This window comes from Anabas testudineus, chromosome 1 (assembly GCF_900324465.2).
Source record: "Anabas testudineus chromosome 1, fAnaTes1.2, whole genome shotgun sequence".
NCBI classification, from domain to species: Eukaryota; Metazoa; Chordata; class Actinopteri; order Anabantiformes; family Anabantidae; genus Anabas; species Anabas testudineus.
Window position 1 is genome coordinate 4,723,139 of NC_046610.1, and position 19,027 is coordinate 4,742,165.

A 19,027-nucleotide genomic window follows, 5' to 3' on the forward strand; every position below is an offset into this window, starting at 1 on the left:
CTGTAAGGGCCAGAAAATGCAATAAAATTTGGCTTCAGCCTTTAAAATGTGCTGCTAGTGTTGCGACACGTGTTTTCTTTCCTCACCTACACGCATCATCTGGCAGAAGCAACTTGTGCTTCAGTGTGGGCCAAAATGAAAGCAAGTGGAAACCACCCAGTTTACTTTGGTAAAGTGCCTGACATGGAAAACACCAGTTTTCACTGGGATTGGCCACAGGTGTGTCCACAGAGGTATTCAGGAAAAAGATGCTCCAACTGCTCGTCCTCTAATGATGTGTCTGTGTGTTGGTGCATGTAGGAGTTCATGTTGTACAGAGGGTCACATCTCCATGTTTATGGTGCTGTGTGTGTTTTATTACTACATATCACATCCACTTTAAAATGTGGTGCAGCTTTATGATTTATACAGACAAAATCATGCACATGTATGAAGTCATTAAATGTTTAAGCAATATGCAACAAACAAAACACTGGTGGCTGCTCTGAAGGTGGAAATAAGAAATGAAAGCTTAGTAAACATATTCTAATAATATAATATATAATAATATATTAAAGTTTCCTATCTCATGTCAATTTGTACAAGTTTGTTGCATTTTCTCCGTCTTTCATGTGGAGGTCACTGTACCAGCATCACTTTTTGCAAATTAGTTTTTCCAAGCAGATTTACAGTAAATATAGGAACATTTTGCATCCCGGGGACTCCCCAGGCTTTTCTCTAATAATTCTTTCAAAGCATCTGTTCACTCTGAGTCTGACTGCACACCATCTTAAACATCAATAGGTCACTCCCACATTCATTGACTCATTAATGTAAATACTGCAACCAAGCAAGGTGGTTGTTGACGAGTCACAGCCTCTTCCAGACTCCCACCATGTGTTAAAGAATTGTTCATTTGAACATCACTCAAGTAAAAAGGCATCTCAGTTCAAAAAAGTTCAATCTGCCCTATTATAACACGTTTCAATTGATTTGACAGACAGAACCAGAAGAAGTCTTCCAGAGTATTACAGTATATGAATGGAAACATATCATTTGACCCTCAGTCAGAATCAGTCACAAGTTTGTTTACGTTGCAACATCACATTAATAAATATTTAATGAAAGAGTTTGTAACAGCACAGAGTTAAAAATCACTTCCTGAGAGCAGGTGTTTAATCGTTTTACTGTTTTATTTTATCATTCTTTAAAGAGATAATCTGTCTCCTCCTCCTATTTAGTCAGCATGAACTCTTTTCTTGCAGCACTGTTGACATTCTTTCTTTTGTCTCTCACTTCTTATCTCATTAATGCAGAAAGTACACATTCTCCAAATTGTTAGCACAACACTGACACACACACGAACCCTACCACAAAACAGTCAAGACTCAATGTTGACCTCTCACCTTTCATTTGTAGATGACATTCATAAGTAAATACTGACGAGGGCTTGTGATTATTGAAATGATCCCAGGGGGATATACTGCACTACAACAGGAAGAAGGTTCATGGACACAGTTCCAACTTTAAATGTGAGGTGATTAATGCTTATAACACTAGATGTCAGCAGAATCATTGCGATGCTGAAGGTGTTCCTGCATGAGTGTGAGAGAGAGAACAAGCATGAGTTATTGTCTTATGTAAATGGTTTCCTAGGCCAGTTTGTGACATCAATTCTACTTCAGACCTTCTAGCTGATGGTAAAAAGTTGATAGTATTTATTCATACTCAAACATAATCAATGACAATAAAGTATCTACAAAAAGGCAGCACATATGTCGGGATAACAAGCAAATACACGCAATTCTCACATAAAAAAAAATCTAAATTCCACTTAGTAAGCTTCCATATCCTCCACAGCCTCTTGTTTGAACACCTCACTCACCACATGCACTGACTGACAAACTTGCTTTACCTTACATAGAGAAAGTCAAAACAAGCAGCGTCGACACTTTCGGTTGTTTGGGGTCAAGGCGAAATGTTACATGACCAAGTTCAGTACAGCGGGTACATATGAACATAGAAATAACAAGAGAGACATGGAAGGAAATCAATTAGAGAGTTTGAGAGAAAAGAGCAGGACGGAAAACGTACTACTGCTACACAAAGACTGAGAAATAGAAAAAGACAGAAACAAAGCCTGCAGTTAAGTGTGATGGCGCTTAAAGGAGTGTGAGTGTTTGTGTGCGTATGTGCGAGGGCAACACATATTCACTCCATATCTATTTTCATGCAGCCTTTGAAACGCTGCTCGTATAACAGACCATCACCAGCCACGAATTGCAGAAACATTTTTCAAGGGTGTATTTATCTTCAAGGTCAGGCCAGCTGCTAGAGTCTGTTGTGCTTGTTTGTGTGTGTGTGTGTGTGTGTGCGAGAGAGAGAATTTGTGGATTGTGAATGTGTATACGCGTGAAAGAATATGTGTATGTGTGAGTATGCTGTAACTGTGTACAGAGTTTATTGCATGCTGATCTTGGAATATCACTTTGAAACTGAAGTAAATCTGCTGATGAAATATAGTAAGCCATTAAGTTGACAGACGAACAGGTACAAACACACACAGCGCAGAAACAGAAGTGACAGTCTGAACGCCGTGTCAACAAACACACAGCTTGTGTTTACAGTGTTGACAGCAAGTTACTGTGGAGACGATGATAAAGGGAAGTAGATAGTGGAAGAGATGCACGAGCAGCGTGCTAATCTAAATGCTGAGGCTTTATGGTGAAGTCTAATGTTACTCATTTAACTCTGGTGGTAAAACTCAACATTAGCTTTTTTAAAAATGATTTTCTCTCCTTAAAAAGCAGACAGAGGTGGATTGATGACCCTCAAACTGAGACAATTTTGTGTTTTGTTTTGGGATTTGCATTTAAAATCTGTTGTCTTTTCTTCTGTCTTCATTTTGGTCATTTTACAACTCAAATCAAAGCTAAATGACTAATGCCGTCTTCTCCTTTTCAGCATTTTTAACCATTTGTGATCATTTTTTGTTTATTGGTTGGTTGTCTCTTTGTGGTCACATTGGGTCTTTTACCTGAGCTCTGTGATTTTCGAACAAGAGATCTCAACACTTGTATCATACTGAGGCCCAGAGGAACCCTTGATCCGTTCAGTAATATATGGATATAATACCTGACCAGTGAAGAATTAGAAGACAGTTTAGTTTTATCCTGTTTACACTTGCAATTATACAGTGATATAGATAAAGCATAAATATAAGGGTTCATGGACAGCATGCATATCATCCCTCTACGGTTACTGACTTTACAAACACACATCTGGGTATCCCACTGTTCCACTGAGCATCCTAAGTCTGTCACTGGGTTCCCTATGTTTATATTTAGGGCTAATATCTGCTAATCTTTGTGTGAGCAGACAAGGGATACCCCAGTGATATCAATACTACACACACACGCACAAAACAAACGCAGCTGTGGCCTGTATCTTACCCTGCCATGACTTTATGCACCACCTGTTGCTCAACAGGTCATTAAAAACACATTTAATTCCTCTCACCTTTTGTTTTCCACCCATCACTGTCTTTCTCACATTCTCTCTATTCTCATTTAGATCTGTGTTTATATCTAATATGTGTAATTTTATCTACTATTGCTGTGCTATCTATTTGTGTTTTATTACAGTACATATATTCTCACACTCTCCCTCTCTTTAATAGCATTGTTTCTTCTTCACTATCACCATTAGAAGTGTCCAGCCTCATGGCTCACTTCATGTTATTTATTGTCACATTTCATTTAGATTAAACCATCCATACGTATCTTTGTATCTGTCGTCCTTCCTGACTGTTTCTTTCCACTACACATTTTTTTACTCCTCCCATTCCTGTTTTTCTACAATACTATGAAGTGCTGATGAGGGCTAATGTGATAGAGAGGAGAGAGCTTAGCTAAGAGAGTGTCAGGACAGGACACAGGGCATGAAGAGACAGTGACAAGTATTTTATCTTTCATTAACTCTGCTCAGTGCAGCTGAGCAACACACTTCCAATCCTGCAGGAGGAACATTATAAAGTTTGTCCTCTAAGAGAAATTCTTGACACCTAATTTTAGGTTTCCAGTATCAGAGTTTCACTGCTAATATTTATTTCAAATTTGTATATGCAATATTTGCAATTAGCATGTCAATAAAAAGCGAAAGTAAATGAGAATTTACCTGTAATTCTTTGTCATGCACGAGGTGAGTGTGATCCAGTTGAAAATTAATGTGGAATTACAGAAACAGTCTCAAAAGGTTTTATAGCAACTGTTTTATTAGCCAGTATCAGAAGGTATTAATTTGTTCAAATAGGTGTAGTATGTGACTATAAACAATACTTCATACACTTTACTTAACTTGCTGTAGCCTTGTAACGGCTGTCCCTCAGACTTTCTATCTCTTATACATGCATGACTATAAATTAAAGGAAAGTAGTAAGAAGGAGACATGAAGGCAAGATTAGGAAAGGGATGGACAGAGTGTGAGCAAAACAGAGGACAGCATGACAGGGACAATAAAGAAAGTGGGAAAAGAGGTTGTTGAGGGGTAAATGTGAGGGAGATTGAGAGACAAGCAAGAAACAGAAACATGACTCTAGCTGTGATGGTGCACTATTCTCCTGTCGTCAGCAGATTTGTGACTTGTAAAAAGTGTAAACTCAATTTAGGTCTGATGTGCATAAGTAAAATTTAGGTGCTTGTGATGTTTGATATTGCAAGGCAATCTCATAAAAGCTCTCGGAGGAACAACTCTATGCAGGGTTAAGTTAACCCGTTCATACCATGAACTAGATGTTACTGCAGGCAAACTGTGGTCTATTTACACATTAAGCTGTACAGAGCATACAGTACAGAGCAACATCAGGTTCAGGTTGTAATCTGTACTGGAGTAAGTGTTTACTGTCATCTTAGCTCTTTTGGCCTCCACTTTACCACCACTACATTCCACTAAGTTGCTAACTCTGTCTGCTTGCTGTCTGGTGTTTAGCCTATTGGACAATAAATTTATTGTTGCCTTTTCACTGGCAAAAACAAAGTTGGTTGGAATTAGCTGGAAGATGCCATCCACCACAGAGCAGAGCTCAGTGTTAACTGTCTCTCTAAGACCATCACTTTTCAGAGGACTTTGACTCATTGATCATTTCGGTTTGTGCACAGATTGGCAAATCGCCCTAACTTTATGAATCTGTCCATCTACTATATAGTACATTACAGTTAATGTCTCTATAGCTTTTAAATGTGCAAACACAACTACTAACTAACGATTAATAAAAACACATTTTGGGGGGGATTCTTAACACAGATGTAGTGATTGCAGTGAATTTATTATAACAATATGTCGTCCAGATGGACTCTTGTCCAGTTGCCATGACTTAACTTCCAGATATGATAACAATAGTTTTCTTTTTTTGGAAAGGTGCTGGGACAAGGCTAAGGCAGCACCGCAGTGATGTGGCAGTGAGAGGACACTGGCTCCGTATCAATAAATCGAAACAGATACGAGTCAAAGGAAGAGAGTCACAGAAAAAAAAGACCTGGGTGTAGATTTGGTCCGAGGACACTCTGATAAAGTGATATTATTAATAGGCCTGCACGTAATTTGTCAGTCCTGCAAAAGAAAACAATCACACTCCAGGGCCAATGGTGTGTGCATCATGTCTTGACAACCCCTCACCTTTCTCAAAATAGAGAGAAAACTGAGAGGTGGGGATGTGGCTGGTAAGTGAGGGTATGTGTGGTTAGTGTGTAGGTTATTTGGAGGCAGCTATAAAAGTCATATGTGTCGTCCCTACAAACTTGCTCATCTTTCCTCCATCACCAACCCTTCTCTCTTGTCTCTACTCCATCACTTTTCATCCTGCACTCTTTCTCTTTTCTCAGGTGCATTTACCCACTCCTTTATTAAGGTAAGGCAGGAGACAAACTCTAAATGTTTTAGGAGAGGTGTTGGTCAGGGACAAGAATGAGCTCTAGACCTATTTTAACACTAAAACTGCAACTGAATGAATTACCTTTTCTAGGTTAGTCAATAATTCTAGCAGAGGGACATAAGATAACAAAACTGTTGTTCCTGTAGAGAGTGTATAGAAACTGCTTTTAAAGAAAAATGCCTAGATAACACAAAATCTACTAAATGCATCACAGGTGTAAGTTCAGCCAGGATAAAGCTACATGTTCATGCTCATCAGTAGCAGATCTAAAAATCATTCTGGTCTTATTTCTTAAGGTTTCTTCTTAATAACACTGAGCTGTTTGTCTTAATGTTTCTTATCTCTTAAAAAACAGAGCTGCTTGAGGGGAATTAATTTGGTTAGATGTTGATCTGTCACTTTTGTCTTTTTTTTTCTCCACAGTAATTGTTATGTAATGTTAGAAGCAGGTGTCGGTCTAATGGGTGTTTTCTTGTGTGGCCATGAACAGGTGTTGCTGCACGATGCCATGACGTGGTAGCCATAACTAGTACAGAAGGCAATAGTAATGCATTTTCTAGATGTTTTTCATTGGTGTTACTATTTTGACAGTGCCCTCTTAAAAAAGGGGGCACAGATGCTCGATGAGACCACCTGTTTCAATAAAAAGGACTTTATATCTAATACACTTGCTGTGCTATGACCCACTGCTGACTGTTCTGTTAAAATTATTTCAACAATCTTCAAATTCGTGCCGTAGGGCTTCCTAGCTTTTGTGTTTTCCGATCATGTTAAACTGCATTTCAAAATATTTAATTCGTGCTTCCTTCAAAGAACTTGACTGAAAGATTAGAGGTGAAGATACTTTGCTGAGGAAACTAAAGTTTACTTCTACTGTTTATTTATAGTGCAGTCAACAGTAAGGGCTGACTTTCAATCTCTACTGAAAGTATGTTATTTGATAAAGAGACATACTGTGGTTTAGAAATCTAACCTCACTTATCCATCACAGCAGTCAGAGAGCAGAGCGGTCAGGTATAGTCAAGGACCCGTTGGACTTTGCTTGCTGCAAAGGTTGATAGAAGCTTTGGCCTTGTGATTACAGGACAATTTCTCTAACCACAGCTATCATCTTTAAGCCTCAAAGTCACAAACGTTGGGAAAGGACATGTTCACTTTATATTAGGCTGAAGAAATGCTGCCAGGGTTGACTGATATGCGAACAATAAGTCAAAGTATCTGACAATATAGAACAATAAAGATGCTTGACCAGATTACTGGTAATAGACCTTTCTGTGTAACAGATAATGACCCGAGATCAAGGCTTTCTGGCTGTAAGACATTGTCTCATGGGCTGAACATGTTTTCACACACAGATCCTTGCTAATTGGCTTTTGCTGCCAGAGTTCAGCCTTAAAAACACGTGGACAGAAAGTTGAGAACAGCTGGACAGAAAAAAAGGAGATGACCATGTATCTCTTTCTGTCATCTGGTCCTTTACGTAGGGATGGTAAGAATCTGGTTGGGGTTAAGACAGTGCCATCTGCAGAGGGAATATCAAGAATACTCCTCTGGGGCTGTGGACGTTTCATATTCTCACAGGGCACTATGCAACATAACAGCCACAAACACTCACACAGGGAAATAATTTCTATTAAAAACACAAACACATAGATGACACATCTGTTCCGAAAACTCTGGGGAGGATAAACAGGGAGCCTGGAGAATTCAGCTTTGTTCTGACATCTACAGGCGGCAGCAGTGAACTGCAGCTAATTAACAATAAGTTCCCAACCCTTGAGGAAACATAACTTGGACATACGGTTATTAATACCTAAAAAATGTTTCATGATAGATAGTTGACATGAACAAAGTGGTAAATTATTTCTATACTTGAGTGTGCAGATAAATGGTGAATGGTTTTATTGGTTTAATGTTGTTTTGTGTGGATATGTGCGTGATCATCCCCAGTTCCAATGAGGTCATTTTTTTAATGCCTACATGTAATCCTACCACGTCCAGCAGGGTCAAGATCCTCTCTGTGTACGTCAACTCCAATCAATCTATACAGTATTACTTTTCTATCATCAAGTCCTAAAAGATTCCCAGGTAATTTTAGCTCATATTGAAGAACCAACACATTCTGGGAAACATAACACTACATTTGGCTTTTAACTTTTCTACCAACTCACCCACTGTGGTTGTCTACATTCAAGTCTTTGAAACATTGTTCTGACATCTTTTACTTTGTACCTTGTCTCTTTCTGTCCCTCAGCTGGAAAAATGGTGATGACAGATCTGTTGAAAGCTGAGGAGATCAAGAAAGCACTTGATGCCTTTGCAGGTCTGTAACCATTGTAGAGTTGACATGTCCTCAGCAAAACAAACCCACAGCATTGGACACTGACACAGTGCATCAATCCACAGCTTGACTTGCTGTAATAGAGTTCATTATGTCCTTATATACTAACTGAATTATTAAACTGGCTACTGTAAAGTTAGACATTGGAACTGTTTGATGGTTCAGCCTGTACCTGTTGTCTTGCATTTTGTAGCAGAAACATTCGACCCCAGAAAGTTCTTTGAAATGGTGGGAATGAGGGCCATGTCAGCTGAGAACGTCAAGAAGGTCTTCCAGGTTCTGGATGTGGATGGTAGCGGATTCATAGAAGAGGAAGAGCTCAAGTGAGAAACTCACACAGATATAGAAACATATAAACACAGAAAAAGGAGGCAAGGCCAGTCCATCAGTGTATATACCGTATCACAGCTGCACACTGCCATGTCATTTGTTCATTAACCTTGTCCTGCAGCAATCCTTTTATGAAACATCTTGTACTTTTCTCAGGTTTGTACTGAAGGGCTTTGCCAAGGACGGCAGAGATCTGACTGATGCTGAGACAAAAGCATTCCTCAAAGCCGCAGACAAAGATGGAGATGGAAAGATTGGTATTGACGGTGAGGGGAAGGCACATTTCATTATATAACAAAGTTTGTGATACAACAAAAAGCTTACCAGGATGGAGTGAAGGTAGACAGTGGGGTGGAACTGGAGTGTAGAGGTTTACATGTCAGCTACGCATCAAACCTGAGGGAGAATCTATACTCCCTATTGTTTCCTGTTGCAGTGGATGTACTTGCTAACCTTTGAAGCACAACAATATTTGACAGTAACTAATATGCATTATGAAAAGCTATGGTAGGATACATTTTACATAATCTAAAAGCAAAATGGGGATCATTTGTTTAGGGAAATGATGTCTCTAGTGAGTATTCAAGATAGGTTTAAGATATATAAACTATAAGATATTCAGGCAATACCTGTTAGTATGATCAATTCTTTGATGACTTTTTTAACTATTGATATTGGTAAAGAGGAAATTGTTAGTGTTTTCCTATAAGTTGTAGGTTCACTGAGTTTTTCTTGTAACTTGTGCACATTCATTTTTCTTTTTCAGAGTTTGAGGCATTGGTGCACGAGTAGGGGACAGCTGGACACCCCACTTCTTCCTCTTCCTCTCCCTCTTTGTCCCTTCATTCTTATTTTGTAACTGCCACCTTCAATCTCCTCTCATCTTCCTTCAGGCCCCATGCATGGAGTCAGATTAGGCCTGCTGTCTACAAAACACTAACAGAAACAGGCCGTTTGGGGAGTTACCGTGAGGAGAAACATACAGGCATTACAGACACCAGTTTCATTTTTCATTTTTTACTTATATTTAATCACGTATGCTGTATGGGTTTCAGAATCATTCTTAATGATTACATGAGGATAGTTTGTGGTTTCAAAACAGGTGGTGCTAGTGCTGTATATGGTATAGATGTTATAAAGACTTAAATCTTAATTTCCTTCCTCTGTGTATTTCAGGTTGTGCATTTTGTCTGATTGATTTTACTTCTAGATGTTCACATATATGTGCACTTTTCTCCCACTCCTTTTCCACATTCACCTTCCCTCACCTCACCTACTCTCCTCTATCCTTTCCTCCTCCTCACTCCCTGCCTCCGATCAGATGATGTAGAAAATAAAATGATGCATAAGAAAAGCTGTAAAGATAGATGAAAAGATCTGAGTAAGAAATGAGAATAAAAAAAACTTGAGTAATAACTGTCTCTTTACTTAATCACTTAATCTCTTTACACAAATCATTAATCTCACAAAAGAAAACACGCTGAAAAATGCAAGACACCAATCATAGTCGAATTTTTCAAACACTAAGTGAGAAGCTTTGACCTTACAGTAACAATGAAGAAAAACTATTACATATGTATTGTACTGTATTTAGAATAAAATATACAGCAAATGTCTTAAGTCAGATTTGCAAGCAATACATTTGACGTCCAGACCTCTCACAACAAATTTGGGACACGTGTTCTCATAAAATTAGCATAGCATAAGATTAAACTTGACAGCAAAGAAAATTAAATGTGCTTTAGTGAAAATCAATATCACTTTTATATCTGTTTGCTGAATTTGAGCTGGAGCAACTAGCAAGTTATCTCACAGTAGCTGAGTTTAAGGATTGGAAACAGGTTTAGATATTTCTCCCATAACAAGCAAACATCTGTGAACATAAACATGTAAATGTCTGAAGATTCTCAGTAAATCCAGGTCATGGTTATCCCAAACTTGTTGTTCAGTATCAACTGGACCTGGTTAAAGTTCTTGAAGACGTTTTGTTTTCTATCCAGAAGTTTAGTTCTTCAGGACTAAGGGGATTCTTTATACTTCTTCTTAGGCCACAGTAGGGGGTACATTCAGGAAGTTCTGGTGAAGCCTTCTGGATAAAAGGCGAAACATCTTCAACAACTTAAAACAAGTCCAGTTGACAGTGAACAGTAATTGTAGGATAGAAATGTAAATACTGTACAAAGAGATGAAAAACTATAATATATATATATATATATATAGCTTATGCTTTTGATATTCGATTATTTAAATGTACTAGAGTATCACTTTTGGTACATGAAATACTTCACAACACTAACACTATACAAACTATTTTGCAGAATCTTCTTCTGCCCTATGGCTAAAAGACTTTTAAAGGTCATTACATTCACCTAAAACAAAAACATATATCCTGTCTCCACAATCTGATCTGGTAGTCTTGGTTACAAACCCTGCCTGCATGAGTGCTGATGGATCAGTGGATCCGTGGAGCAGATCTGTCATTGGTCGTCGTGGGACGAAGCTTTACAGTGGCAAATGGGTTTGTGCCTCTGAAATGAGAGGATGATGGAAAATGTTATCCAACACCTCACATGCTCAACTGATTTCTATCAACACAAATGTGGCCACACAGTACAGACACGTACACACTTCAGACTGGGAAACTAACACCAAACTACAGTCAGAGGATGGTAAATATTGACTGTGGTTAGTGAGCATGCTTCGGAGGCCCGACACCTTTCTAAAACCACAAATAAACTATGGCTGTGGGTTTAAAAATGTGTGGCTAGAATTATAGGCTCGTCTGTAAATTACCTTGGAAACAAAGGGTTTTCAGGTGGTCCGTGGGGTGACAGTGCCTAAAAGAGGATCGTCAATGTGAACCACCAAATAAAGGGAAGAAGGATTAGTGTACCTGAGTGACTTTGTCCTAAACCGAATAAAACTAAACACTTTGTCTTCATTTGAGAGTAAATTAACTTCAGAAATAAACATCTGGTACCTGGACATCTGATGCTGATTCACCCTTCCTTTCAGGGAGGGGAGAGATTGGTTGAAAATCTGCAGAACCCCTCCTAAGATTCTGACTCTGTGGGGGAGGAGGTGGAGGTGGAGGAGGGGGAGGTAGGTGTTCACTGTAGCTCTTCTTGGTATCCACATCTGACTCCAGTGTTTTCTCAGAGAGTGGAGAAACCGGCCGGCAGTCTACGGAAGCTCTGCGATTAGGGGTGGCTGGGGGTGGGACATCGCCAAAGCTTTTGCTCTCTGACTGGTCAGTGTAGGTCTCAGTGGGGTCCAGCAGATTGTTCATACTGTGGCTTCTTAGGGAACCACCACTGTGAGTGTGCATTCAGGAAGTTTGGGTGATATATTTGTGAAGGATTAATAGAAGTGAATAGAAAATAAACATTCTTCTAAAGATGAATTTTAGATATTATTACAGACACTCTGTGATGTGGTCCCTCTCATACAAAAACCTTCCCCTTGGTTTCCAGTATAAAGGTAAAAATTTAGAAACAGAATAGTGCTCCAGTAAATATTAGTTGATCAAGCAAACTTTAGCCAGTCGTATGGCTTTTTTTCTCATTGTGTGTCTTCTAGATACAAAATAGTTATCTGTACAAGACCAGTGACACTGTAGGTCATTTTTACTGCGACAAGCATAAATGTTAGTCACTATAATCCAGAGGTGAAACATTGCAACTAACATTCTCTGCTAAAATGTACTGTTCACACTGACAAGTATACTTACCTTGTTGCTAAAGCATTGGACACATCTTCAATAGGAGCCACATAAGCAGCAGGGAACCAGCCCTGACTGGAGGAGATAAGTCAGATAAGGTAGCAGCAAACAAAGCAAACTGTGAAAACAATGCATTCTGTGTCTTTATAGTGTTTGCAAATGACAACTCTGTCTTTTATTTTTCCCTCTAGCATTTTAGATTGTGTCTCAAAGTTTGAAAGTGGTTATAATTAATTCACTAGATGATTTTCTTCTCATGTTGTGAGAATTATATTACAAGGTTATTTGTACATTAAATTCCTTGCACGCAGCTGCATGTATACACATAAATCTTCTGTTTTGGCCACCCACCGCAGGCTGCTGTCAGTGCGACCGTACAGCCAGCCATTGCGTGGCTCCTGGACCAATACGGTGACAGTCTCTCCCCTGTTGAAAGGTAGAAGCTTTGGGTTGGATGAGGTGGGGTGAGACACCAGGGCTCTCATGGCTCTCCCCCCTCCTAAACCTAGAGATTCCCCCACTGAGCTGGAGCGAGAACGACTGGGAAGAGGGGATGGTGCTGCAGAAAGAGAAAAGATGAGAGCAACAAAGAGAGCTTAATATGACAAAGAGACAGAACAATGAGACAAAAGTCAGTGAAAAATCCTACAGATTTAAAATTAATTTGACACATTTGTTTTCTGACATTCTGACTCATTTGTCAGAAATAGGTCAAAAAGAAAATGACATTATATTTTGAGAATTCCTGTACATATCCACATATCCTGTACATTTACTCAGACATTAACATATATTTTGTTAATTTACTACTTGACAAGGTGCAGAGCAGCAAATTGATCTAAAAGGTAGAAGAAAATACTGCTTCAACAATATTGTTATACAGAAATTATATATATTCTACAACCTCTAGAGGGCACTCTGCCCAGTGCCTGTTGCTCCCTCCTGGCCCAGGACATGTCCTCATCTCTGGCTACAGTCTGTAGCAGGGAGCTCACTGAACCTCGCAACTGGTCAGGAACAGCATACACAGGTAAATTAACTGCTGCACTCAGTATCAATTCTTAATTTAGCATAGTTAGGGTTTTTTCATTACAATGGAAAGTCCTAGTTCACTGCAACTGATAAGACATAAAGAAATTAGTGCTGCTATTTCACACATTGAGCACCTTTTAGTAAACAGAAGCAATCACAAACATGATATTAAGAAAAAAGATAATAGACAAGTGCAATCACACTGTAAACAACAGAGATGCATGTTACTAAAAGATAAATGCATTATAAATAAATACACATCTCTGATGATATTCTTTCTCAAATCTCTTCAGCAGACAGTAAAAAGGCTTTTGCTCCTATTTTAAAGTTTACTGTGCCTGTGTTAGAGACAGTGCTTAGCAAGGTGAGCAGTTCTCCATAAATCATGGCACTAAAGCTCCATTCAGACACTGGCATCCAAAGCAAACACAACATGTGGATTAATAATTTAGTGAAGTAAACATTTTCCACTGGACAAAGGAATTGACTAAATCAGGTAAAATGTTGCCTGTACCTCTTGGTCCAAATGGGTGGGAGTTCGAGGTCTGGATCCTCTGGTCTCGTTCACTTTCTCCTTCCAACCATCTGCCTTTTGCTGGAGAGATCCACCAGTCTGAAAACACGAGACAGTTGACTAGCTCATTACATGTCTGATAAAAAAACAACAAAATAAAAGAAAGCTTTAGTAAATGTGACAATGAACATCATAATAACATTAGATATTAACTAATATTAGGCAATTAACATGCTCACATGGGTGGAATGAAGCCAGGGCAGTATGATGCCTTTTCCAGGGTTGTTCAAAGAGAACATGTAGCTGTTGCCACTACAGTCAATTGGTAAATTGGACGTTAGCTAAACCACACCTTATTCAGGTGTATCTTTGCATTTAATATTCATAATAGCATGAAAATGAGGATCTCCTGTATAAGGAAAATGTATAGTATTGCAAAAGATATATTAAACTATATATATGCTAACATGTCATTTTATATGAGAGAGAATGTGTTTTAATGAAGAGGTAATTTTTTCGAGAACTAAACAATTATTTTTTACCCTTTCATCAAGTGTAAAAGCCTGAACATAGCCCACTCTGGTGCACATTAACTTTGTAGCACAGGAAACAATTTGGAACTAACCTAGCTTCAAAGTTGCATGTTTCATTTTGCAAGACAATGTCACAGGAGGAGGCAGAATGCTCTAACTTGCCCTGTAATTGTATGACAGAAGTATGTGTATAGTACATGTGTACCTTGTTTATTAGAAACAGTAGTGACTGAGTGAGGCCACAGTGCTTCTCTGCCAAAAAGCGATACCTCCTCTCCTCCTCCTTCAGTATCTCCTGTTGGCTCTGCCTGAGGTACATCATGTATTCACTATTTTCCTAAAAGACACCCAAGGGAGCACACACACACACCAAAGTTACACAATTTACAGTGGTACAGAAATACTGAGGTACTGGGCAATGTCTGTATCTAGGTATAATGCACATTATACAATTGTGTGTTGTGTAACTACCAGAGAGTCTCTGTAAGTTCCTCGTCTGAGCTGTTTCTCCAGAGCCTCTGCCTGATTCCTCACCTCCAGCTCATATACTTTGCGACTACCCTGCAGCACAGTTTGAGTTAAGAAACGCCAAAGTAGCAAGTTTTCCAGAGTTTGTTCACAAACAGATCCAAATAAAAAACATCTCTTTCTTCAGAAAGTTTTGGTCTTGACTGGTTTACAACACTTTCCACAGTGTAAATAGTCTCTAGAGAGTCTGAGGGAAATAAGGCCAGCAAGAGAGGTATGACATGAAACAAGATATGAACACTTAATCTGGTCACTGAATACTACCTACAATTTTATTTTAGTGTTGACTTTAGACTAAAAGTACTTTAAACCATATTTTTTCCAACTTAGTAAACTTACATCAATGTACTCCTCATCCAATTTGACATTCTTCTCCATGGCTTGCAGCACTTCAACCTGGAACCACCGAAACTGTAGCAGGAAGAAAAACAATCTACCGGTGATGTAACCAAGTCATTATGGAAACCGTCTCCTTGTTCAAACAGCAATTTTCATTGTCAGTTTGATTGTTTTGTTTGAATAAATCTATATGCAAATGTGTCTCATTCCCAGGCCAACTTTTTAATCAGAGGCCATGTTTGAGTGGCACTATGAATTTTAAACAAGCAGTGAATTGAAGCAGGATGTGGTCCTTCAAATTTAAAGCTCCTCTCTGGTTCACTAGTTTTTATTAAGATCAAAAATGATTCTGTAAGAAATTATAGACATTTCCTGGGGAAGGAGTCTCAGCTTTTCTGTTCTTTGGGGCCTGATTTGGATAGGAGATTATCATATGTGGGTAATATGCTAACAAGTGCATTGGTTAATTTGTCAGATTATTGCCTCAAATTAAATAGTTTCTTATTGTTGTTGTCTTGTTTTATTTTATTTTATCATCTGGGTTTAATAATGTCACCTATACAACTTTGTTGGCTGTTGGTTAAGCCTTTCAAAACATTTGAATTCTAAGATCTAAAAAATGTGACATTTTGAATACTTTTATGTTTTGTTTTATTAACACAACTATTGACTGCTGAAGAATTGTACTGACCACTCCCTCCATCTCAGCAGTGAGCCTCCTCTGTGTTTCTGATATCTGGATCAGGACGTCTCCTGTTCAAAACAAAAACATTTGAAGTAATCCAAGGTTTTGACGTTGGCCAGATTTGTACACACATCAACAGCCTGCTGCCACGATGAAAGGTCTATGGTGTTTATGAAATCTGAAATATTTCTAGATGTGCAATATTATATTGTAATTCTTTGGGATTATACTTCCTAAAACAGGTATTAGAAAATGTCCATTTGAAGAAAGAATATGTCAAAATCTTTCTAATAGAAAAGATTTAGTGATTCAAATGATCTAAGAACAATTACTTAAATTTTTAATTACTATTTTCAATTATGGCTGCAATATTTTACCAAGGATGTAAGTATTTTGATTTATAACTGACACATTCAGAACTACCCAAGTTATCGAGATATTCTCTTTATCTAACTACAGTAGCTGTACTGCTAAGATAGTGGAAAGTTAGCCAAGCTTCTGGTTCTGTCTATTGTCATGGACTGTGTTTGAGCTAATGAATTGCATGCAGCTGAAAGACTGCCCCTATCTATAATTCAGGGGCTGTCACTCAATAGGGTCCCTGGTCACGCTGTGGCTCCCTGACCTTCTTAGTTAGCCAACCTAGAAAGCCCATGTGTATCATGCTTTGCTAGCAGTGACGTGTAAGCCCACACACTCTCAGTGTGAATGAGTAGCATATTGCAAAATAACTGATAATAATGCTGTCACACATCCCCTGGCTCAGAGTGAAAGTGAGGCTTGTGGAAAATATGCACTCAGGAGTGTGCACATACAAACAATAGACACAGACCTATACACAGGAGAGCATGGGAAAGAGTAGTGGAAGCTTGTAGTTTTACGGTTACTGAGTGTGGTATTTTACAATATATGATGCGTCAGTGTTACTGTGCTTGACATTAATTTGATAGAGCACTTGGTCATCTCTAGAGGACAATTTAGTATCTGTAATGAATGTAATAAATTATGGGTGAAACCTGTAATGGAAAGAATGAGTAATCAATCACACAAACACATGCACTTACCAAGAGAGCGAGATGAAAGCGTGTGGAGAGCTTGGTCACCCATCTTAGCTACAGCACTGAAGTAGGCCTCACTGCAAACAGCTAAGGCTGCAGTTCACAAACAGATACACAATAAACCAACTTTCATTCAAAGACTTAACATTACAACATTATTAACCTAAAACTTTGAAGTAACATTCCAGCCAGTTAAATTACTCCTAACCGGGTTAATTAATTCAGCTTTTATTGATTTCATTCACACATGTCTCACAGTGCAGACATGTGATATGGGATTTCAGTCTAGGAATAGCCCCATGCCAGTGGGTATAATTTTACCACTCTGCCTTGTTGCCTTGTGACTGATGGCCTGTTCTTGTTTTATCAGGTAGAGAAGTGCATTAATGATACATGCCGCTTCCCAATTACCAACGTAACATGCATGATAAAAATGGAGAGATGAAGACAGAAGGATTAGCGATAAGCAAATAGCCAACAATGGGATGGACTCAAAAGCTTTAAAGCCAACATAAAACATGCTTAAATTCTACAGTTTTAATCAGTAATAAAATACTGTATAATACTATATACAGTATACTATAAACTTACAGTACTATGGATTAATACGCTGTGATATCAATAACCCATGCAAGCCCAGTGATATGTAGTTTCAAGAAGAAAGCCATGCTTGTTTAACAGTATATATCAAAATAACTGTTTCCAAAGGTGTGTCTCATACACACATTCACATGCACACACAAACACATATTTAATCACCCCCACAGTCACTCATGAGTTCATTTACCTTGGAAGGCTTTGACATAGCTGTTTCCTAAAGCAACAAGCTTCTGGAGTCCTGGATTGAAGTGTTCCATCAGGTTCTACAATAACAAACACACAATCACTGTACAGCATATGCAAAAATACACAGAATACAAAAATTAAACACAGATAAAGAAACCGTTACTTAGACAAGTAACTCCAGGCCATATTTAAACATCACATCACACTTATTTCTTTCATTAGAAACATTATATAGAGAGGTCCATGAGTCCACACTATGAACAGAAACTAAAAACAAACAACAGGAAGCCAATAAAAACTCACCGAATAGACCGTTATAGTTGATCTGTGAAGCTGGTCACTGCTGGCTCCTGACATAGTAATCTGTTTTAATCAATCTCTATAAGTAAAAACCTCACAAATGACAACGACAGAACAAACTTCTGTAAGGTGTATGTATTCCCATTCAATCTTCAGAAGGAGTTTGCTCAGGTGCTTCTTGTCCTACATAAACGTCATAAAGAAGTGAAAGTCACCCCCACTGCAGTCCCACTGTTTCTGTCAACTGCCTAATAAAATGATGCCGCTTTCCCTGTTTCTCTCTTGTTTTCTATCATTTGTTAACAAGCTCTTTTTATCCTCTTGGCGTCAGCAGTTTTAATGGAAAGAGCGAGTAAGTTGGTGAGGGGAGTAGAAAAGAGAGTAGGTGCCACCGATATGACCGAGTCAGATAAATTATTGATTGGAGGCTCTGAAACAAAAGGAGAACAGCCAGCTGCCCAACTAGCTGTGACGTAGACTCACACCTGAGGGGCTACCTAAACTTTGGTGGAGCAAACTGCTATTATATATATAATATTAAGCTCAAAATATCAAAATCCTGTTGCCAGTCACAAAGCTGAAAGGCAAGGTAAAGATACTTAGGTCTGACAGCCATGCATAGGTTTGTGTAGTAATGACAATAGTGTTGACCTTAGACCATATACTACGACTCATTAAACACAAAACAAAATTCCTCCCCCCTTTTCAAATTGCCTTTATCAGTCAGTTTCTGAAAGTGACTTATCTTACTATTTTTTTCAGAGTTTGTTGTGAGGAATTCATCAAAATGACCTTCTTATCTATATTATGTTATCTTATCTTTAAACTTAATATGTGCCAAGAATAATTCATTCAAATATTGAAAAGGCCATAATGCATAAGGTAGATTATTCCTAATATGGAGATAATTATTTAATTATTAAAAAAAACGCTTACTGTTACAGAAAGCAAA

The 19,027-nt window shown here is 38.4% G+C and overlaps 2 protein-coding genes across 6 annotated transcripts in view; one reads left to right on the forward strand and one right to left on the reverse strand.

Annotated features, from left to right (window-relative positions):
• pvalb7 (parvalbumin 7) overlaps positions 1-9,995 on the forward strand; it is a 27,065-nt gene extending 17,070 nt beyond the window's left edge. Inside the window, exons 1-6 of one of the 4 annotated variants that reach the window (XM_026360848.1) lie at positions 5,780-5,884; positions 7,910-7,996; positions 8,163-8,231; positions 8,443-8,572; positions 8,736-8,845; positions 9,346-9,995. In XM_026360848.1, coding sequence (XP_026216633.1) covers positions 8,171-8,231; positions 8,443-8,572; positions 8,736-8,845; positions 9,346-9,371 — 327 coding nt within the window. In that variant the 5' untranslated portion in view covers positions 5,780-5,884; positions 7,910-7,996; positions 8,163-8,170 and the 3' untranslated portion in view covers positions 9,372-9,995. Of the gene's footprint in view, positions 1-5,779; positions 5,885-7,909; positions 7,997-8,162; positions 8,232-8,442; positions 8,573-8,735; positions 8,846-9,345 lie in introns of those variants that run through there. The other 3 variants (XM_026360849.1, XM_026360846.1, XM_026360845.1) reach the window with 3 other exon arrangements.
• Positions 9,996-10,741: 746 nt separating this feature from the next.
• On the reverse strand, positions 10,742-18,960 carry baiap2l2b (BAR/IMD domain containing adaptor protein 2 like 2b). Of its 2 annotated transcripts, XM_026360842.1 has the most exons (14): positions 18,079-18,960; positions 17,777-17,852; positions 16,996-17,082; positions 15,938-15,999; positions 15,247-15,318; positions 14,851-14,940; positions 14,585-14,716; positions 13,847-13,945; positions 13,205-13,307; positions 12,652-12,859; positions 12,310-12,375; positions 11,560-11,893; positions 11,373-11,416; positions 10,742-11,107 (listed from the first exon to the last, which is right to left on the reverse strand). In XM_026360842.1, the coding sequence occupies exons 1-14, from the start codon at positions 18,130-18,132 to the stop codon at positions 11,032-11,034; spliced, it is 1,503 nt and encodes a 500-aa protein (XP_026216627.1). In that variant the 5' UTR covers positions 18,133-18,960; the 3' UTR covers positions 10,742-11,031. The 2 variants fall into 2 exon arrangements, with proteins under 2 accessions (XP_026216627.1, XP_026216628.1); XM_026360843.1 differs by lacking the exon at positions 11,373-11,416.
• Positions 18,961-19,027: the final 67 nt, after the last annotated feature.

Excerpts from the sequence above, each read along its gene's own strand:
- baiap2l2b (XM_026360842.1), bottom strand. The coding sequence starts at position 18,132 with ATGTCAGGAGCCAGCAGTGACCAGCTTCACAGATCAACTATAACGGTC. Across the intron at positions 11,894-12,309 it reads TCCAATGCTTTAGCAACAAG|TGGTGGTTCCCTAAGAAGCC; the intron begins GTAAGTATACTT and ends GCACACTCACAG. Across the intron at positions 11,417-11,559 it reads AATCAGCATCAGATGTCCAG|GCACTGTCACCCCACGGACC; the intron begins GTACCAGATGTT and ends ATCCTCTTTTAG.